Raw genomic sequence first — 6,000 nt, 5'->3', positions numbered from 1 at the left:
GACAAGGCCCTGGGGTGAGCTGCTGTTCTCTAGGGGCACAGGACACTTCTCAACATTGTGGCACAAAGAATGTTCTAGAACAATAAACCAGAAAGAAAGAAATAGAAGGATGAGAGGCAGAACTGACTGACACACAGACTCCACCCCAGGCCATGTGACTCCAGGAGGTGTCCTCCTCAGGGAGGAGGCTCAGGTCTGAGAATAAAAGCAGAGCAGCCACAAGAGCAGACAGCAGCCTGAGAGGCAAACCTCCTGTCCAGAGGAAGAGCCTAGGCCACAGCAGAGACATGGAGCTCTCCTCAGCCCTTCTCCACAAAGGGCAGCTACCCTGGAGGGGACTCCTGCTGGCAGGTGAGGAGACATTCCTCAGGGGGTGTGGACAGCAGGGGAGCTCAGAGACTGGATGGGGTCTTCTGGGAGGGGAACAGTGCCTGAGAGGAGACATCTGGCTTCTGCTTGAAGCCTGAGAGCAACAGGAAGTTCGCAGAGAATGTGAATTGGTAAGTGGGGAGGAAAACTCAGGGGTTCCCCACTGCAAGTTTATCAGTACTGGCCTCTGTACCCTGAAGACTGACTCCCACAACTGTGTCAGGGTGACTCTCCAAGTAAAACTCAAACTGGGGCCAGTAAACAAGGTCATTTCATAAATACGACCCTGCACATAAACCCCAGGCTCTGGGACAGTGATTTGCTCACAGGTGTCCATGTTCCAGGCAGTGGGGTTTAAACCAAAATCAAACCAGTTCTCCTCACAGAGTCCTAGTGCTACTGAGCAGGAAGACAGAGTAGCAAGGAAATCTAGAAGGTGGGATTGGGATTGACAAGGATTTCAGAAGAAATAGAGCTGGGAAGGTCAGAAAAAGAATGCTCAGAGTCTTTAGAGGAGGAGGTCAGAGAAGACATGCCTACACTCACCAAAGATTCTGAGTGTGAGCAGGGATCTAAGGGAGTGAGGGGCTGGCTGTGTAGACACCTGAGAAGACAGTTTCATTCAGTGGAAAGATTTAGGGGTACTGAGGAATGGGGGTGATGCTGCTGACCTCCCCCCAGTAGGACACACACACACCAAGGCTGAGAGTTGAACACACTCAGGTCTCAATTTCTACCAAATGCAAAGATCTAATATTGATAGATTTTTCTCTCTTCTCTCTTAGCCTCACTTTTGATCTACTGGAGCTCTCCCACCACGGCCCAAGTCATTGTGGAAGCAGTTCCACCCCACGTTGCTGAAGGCGCGAATGTTCTTCTACTTGTTCACAATCTGACAGAGACACCCCTAGTATTTTACTGGCACAAGGGAGAAAATCCGGATAACAGTAACGAAATTGCACGTTTTATACTGTCAGATAATGCAAATACAGCAGGACCTGCATACAGTGGCAGAGAGACAATATACCCCAATGGATCCCTGCTCTTTGAGAACGTCACTCAGAATGACACCGGAGCCTACACGTTGCAAATGGTAATGCAAAGCTTTGATCGTACGAAAGTATCCGTGCAGTTCCATGTCCACCGTAAGTAATTCTTTGTAACCTCTGGGTCATGGGTGGACTTAATCCTACTTCACACATAGAATTGTCAGTGCTGGATGACTGTGTTATGGTCCCCACATTGTGGCTCAAGCCTTTAGTAAAGGACACGGAGTGGAGGAAACAGCAATAAATCAGGATCCCTCACTTGAATCCACCCTCAGAGTGGGGTGAGGTAACTCAGCCCAGGCATCTCAGACTCTGCCCAGGGTCTTAGATGCTCATCATGAACATGGCCTTGAGAAAGACCCTTCAGGACTCAGGCAGGGCCTGGTTGAGGAAACCATGAGATTTTCACAGAGAAATGAACACCAGAAGGTTTGCTCCAGATCTCTGTCCCAGACTGGACTAGGAATCCTGGGAAGCTTGAAGACTAGTTTGGAATTTACCTCCTGTTGGAGCTGACAGGAGACAATGATTGATTGTAGGCTGGTAGCCGGCTGACCCTCAGCCTGTGAGAGCCATGTCTGAGGCAGGTCACCTGAGCATCTCCTCCTGAGACTCAGTGTGCTCAGCATAGGTGGAGGGGTATGAAAGACAACCAGCCGGCTGTCCTGATGGTCTTCTGAGACCTCGCAGGAAGGTGGAGAGCCTTAAAGAGACGGGAGAAAAGTGTACAAATGGCAGTTCCCTGCCTCCAGTGGTCCAGCCAAGGGATTCTTTCCTGCAGGCAAATAATAAGAGACACTGCTTGGTGGAAAGTCAGGTCATTGCTCACATTTAAGGTGAACTAGTAGGCATGGCAACGATCATTTACCCTGTGTCCTATTCTAGGGAAACTGAGACAGGAAACACAGTCAAAGAGTCAGGGTCACACAAGCCATGGGTGGCACAAGCTATCTGTCAACAGCCACATCTCCAGCCTTCCCACCATGGAGACTCTATTAGGTGCCCGGGAGTCTTCTAGATCATTTCCTAGACTTGGGGTTCTTTTATGATTCCATGATTCATGTCAATCAATATCAAACTTCTGACAAGAATGGCCCAGGTGAAGCCCAGGCTGACCTGAATGCTAACCAGATCCTGATCTGTGTGGGATCTCTGACTGGCTGTCAGGTTCTCAGGGAACTCAATGGGAAGACCAATCATGACCTTTCTGTAGGAGAACCCTAAGCAGCAAAGGCTTGGAGGGCACTGGTCCTCACTGAGCAGTGGAGGTCAGGGCAGCTGGAGGGACTCACACATTGTGTCCCAAGACATGCAATGTGTCAATGAGGACCAGGAGATAACATGAGGTCTCTGATTCCAAGTCTCAAGTCTGTCCATCACCACACACTGTAGCTCAATTCCCTCCTAGGAAAGCCCTTGCTTCTCCCATACACAGCACAGGAGGCCCCATAGTCTCTGAGAGCTCAGCTACTCCATCTGCCTGTAATTTGTTTCCTGCCTGATTCTTTGAGAATGGGGGTTTGAAGGGGAGATAGGAGACAATCTCTGTTGAAAGAGGCCCTTGCAAGAATCAGAGGCACCACTCAGGGCAACCTTCTCTCTGTTGTCTGCACACACAGCACCGCTACCCAAACCCAGCATCACAAGCAACAATCCCAATCCCATGGAGGGTGAGGACTCAGTAGCATTCATGTGTGAGCCTGAGACTGAGAATACAAACTACCTGTGGAGGAGAAATGGCCAAAGCCTCTCAGAAGGTGACAGGCTGAAGCTGTCTGAGGACAACAGGACTCTCACTTTACTCAGTGTTGTGAGGAATGACACAGGACCCTATGAGTGTGAAACCCGGAACCCAGTGAGCACCTCCCGAAGTGACCCATTCACTCTGAACATTACCTGTGAGTATTATCTGTTTCATCCTTTTTACAGCTGCCTAAATACAGACAGTTAGAGCTAGAACACTTGGTCCCCTTGGGTTGGTGACACAAACCCATCACACAGATACCTAGGCTGACCAGGGCCTCCTGATCCAGCCCAGATACATGCAGCCAGTATTGAGCTGGAATGGGTTTGAGGCACAGGGTGATGGAGACAGGGGACAGCACAGACTCAGGCTCAGTGCACACTCGAGTATGCAGTGGGGATGTTTGTGTGCTGTGCTCGAGATGGATCAGGACTTTTGCCTGCTGCATGAATACTCTTCTACTAATCTGCACCCCAGCTCTGGGTGGGACCTGCTCAGCTGAGGTTATAGCAGAGCTCAGAGAGATACTATGACCTTCTGCAGACCAGGATTGCCTTCTCTCTGCTGACATCATATATGCCTTTATTCTGTTTGCTCCAGATGGTCCAGATGTCCCGATCATATCCCCCTCAAATACTCATTTCCATTCAAGAAGAAACCTCAGCCTCTCCTGTCAAGCAGCCTCTAACCCACCCGCGCTGTACTCTTGGTTTGTCAATGGAGAGCTCCTGTCATCCCCTCAAGAGCTCTTTATCCCCAACATCACTACTAATGATAGTGGAACCTATACCTGCTTCGTCTATAACTCTGTCACTGGCCTCAATAAGACCACAGTCAAGAACATTACAGTCCTTGGTAAGTGGATCTTTAAATATCAGCACCAGGTTTGGAGTGGAGTCTTTTGGCTTTCTGGGAAGACACAGAAGAATTGAATTTCCAGCCCATGTAATGGAAACAAGCAAAACTCCATTCTCTCCTGAACATCCTGCTCCATCCCTATGTCTGATCTTCTCCTAAGGCTGATAGGGATGGAGCTTGGAATGTGAGGAGGAACTTCTCCCAGCCTTGGATACCTCAGGTTGTGGGAGGGACTTCCCATGGGAGGGAGAGCCTTAAGGTCAAGATTTACTTCTGTCACTAACACAGGCCTTCCTGTCTCCTCCATTTTCTTCTTATGACCTCCATGACTTGGAGGAACACCCGGGGCTTTACTGTGCTCACATTCTTTTTCCCCATTGTGAAGAGAAAACTCACTCCCCACAGATGGGGACCAGCAGCTCAGAGCTCTGCTCCCAGCTCTGCTCCTGTCTCAGGGGTGACTGGCTGAGCTCTGACTCCATGGAAGGGGAAGAGAGGGTGGAGAAGGCACCTGGGACCCTGGTTCTGACTCAGGGTAAACCATGTCAATGATGACTTAATGATGCTCTTTCCCTTATTCTTCTCAAGTTTTAAAAAACAAATGTTGAGCTGGGTGGTAAAGGGGCATGCCATTAATCCCAACAAGTGGGTGGCAGAGGCAGGAGGACCTTCATGAGTTCAGTGCCATCCTTATCTAAGAAAGCTATTTCCAGGACTGCTAGAACACAGAGAAACCCTGTCTAGAAAAACAAAAACAAAACTCAACTGAGTGTGGTGGTACACACCCTTAATGCCCAGTACTAAGGAGGGAGAGGCAGGTAAACAACATGAGTTCAAGGCCAACCTGGTCTACGTAGCAAATTCCAGGTCAGTCAAACCTACAAGTGAGACCCTCCCTCAACGAAAAATAAAAAGGAAAAATTAAAAAGCAAAGTAAAATAAAATTTCACTGGTGTACATCAGAGTGCTTGAGGTCAGGAAGGGTAAGTGGAAAGGTGGCCTTCAGGTTAGTTGGCGCTGAACTGTGTCTGGCCACCAGCACAGGGGGTGACTGCTGAGAACAGTGAACTGCACTTGTTTGGAGAACAGAGACTCCTCTGTCGAGTGCACAAGAAAGTGTTCAGGTACTCTGTGGGGAGATCCAAGGATGGCAGACCCTAGTCCTAGCATTTGGAGGCTGACGCAGTTGGATCTCTTTCAGTTTAGGGCCAGCCTGGTCTACATACCAAGTTCCAGGCTAGCCAGGACTGGAGAGTGAGACCCTGTCTCAAAAAAAATCAGTATTGTGGATAAGAGCGGCAGGCTGTGGTCAACGCTGTGGCCATTAACGTCTTCTCTGTGGTTTTTAATCCATCTCCAAGCAGCAGGACTAAGATTTCTCTCCACATAAATTCTCTTTCTTTGTTTCTTTCTTTCTTTCCTTATTTATTTGTTTATTTTGGTTTTTTTTTTTTTTGACATAGGATTTCTCTGTGCCTTCAGGGAACTCACTCTGTAGACCAGGCTGGCCTTGAATTCAAAGATATCCTCCCACCTCTGACTCCTGAGGGCTGGGCTTAAAAGTGTGTGGCAACACTTGCCAGTCAATATAAAAATTCCTTGCTTTGGGATTTTACTCGGTTGAGGTGTAGAATTCCACACCTTTAAGATTAGCTAGGCATTCTGAATCCCATGACACATTATTTAATAAAAAAGAAACACAAGGATATTTTATAATGGAGGGATCTGACTGTTCACACTCAGAAAAAGTGTGAGCAAGAATTTGCACAAAAGTCAATGGGGAAAACATTCTCCCTCCATGAGATTTGTAGACATGTGGGCTGAAGGGAATCCTAGTGTGGAACCTGCAGACATAGCCTGAGTCGAGGGTCACTGTGGGTGATCTGGGCAGGGGGAAAATTCAGCTCTCTCTTTACAGATTGTTTCATTTACACAAATATGCGATCTTCCAGGGGGCCATGTCATTCTGTGGGCCCTGTG

At 48.5% G+C, this 6,000-nt stretch overlaps 1 protein-coding gene across 5 annotated transcripts in view; it reads left to right on the top strand.

Moving 5' to 3' along the window:
• Nucleotides 1-225: 225 nt before the first annotated feature.
• Nucleotides 226-6,000, top strand: part of LOC121450097 (carcinoembryonic antigen-related cell adhesion molecule 8-like) — a 28,422-nt gene continuing 22,647 nt past the window's right edge. For all 5 annotated transcript variants that reach the window (XM_041654843.1, XM_041654840.1, XM_041654841.1 and 2 more), the window contains exons 1-4: nucleotides 226-351; nucleotides 1,155-1,514; nucleotides 3,038-3,316; nucleotides 3,763-4,017. In XM_041654843.1, coding sequence (XP_041510777.1) covers nucleotides 288-351; nucleotides 1,155-1,514; nucleotides 3,038-3,316; nucleotides 3,763-4,017 — 958 coding nt within the window. In that variant the 5' untranslated portion in view covers nucleotides 226-287. The remainder of the gene's footprint in view (nucleotides 352-1,154; nucleotides 1,515-3,037; nucleotides 3,317-3,762; nucleotides 4,018-6,000) is intronic.

This window comes from Microtus oregoni, unplaced genomic scaffold (genome assembly GCF_018167655.1).
Source record: "Microtus oregoni isolate MIOR12 unplaced genomic scaffold, Mior012 000006F_ref0000085, whole genome shotgun sequence".
Lineage (NCBI taxonomy): Eukaryota > Metazoa > Chordata > Mammalia > Rodentia > Cricetidae > Microtus > Microtus oregoni.
The sequence above is the reverse complement of the archived record's forward strand: the minus strand, read 5'-3'. Positions and strand labels throughout refer to the sequence as shown.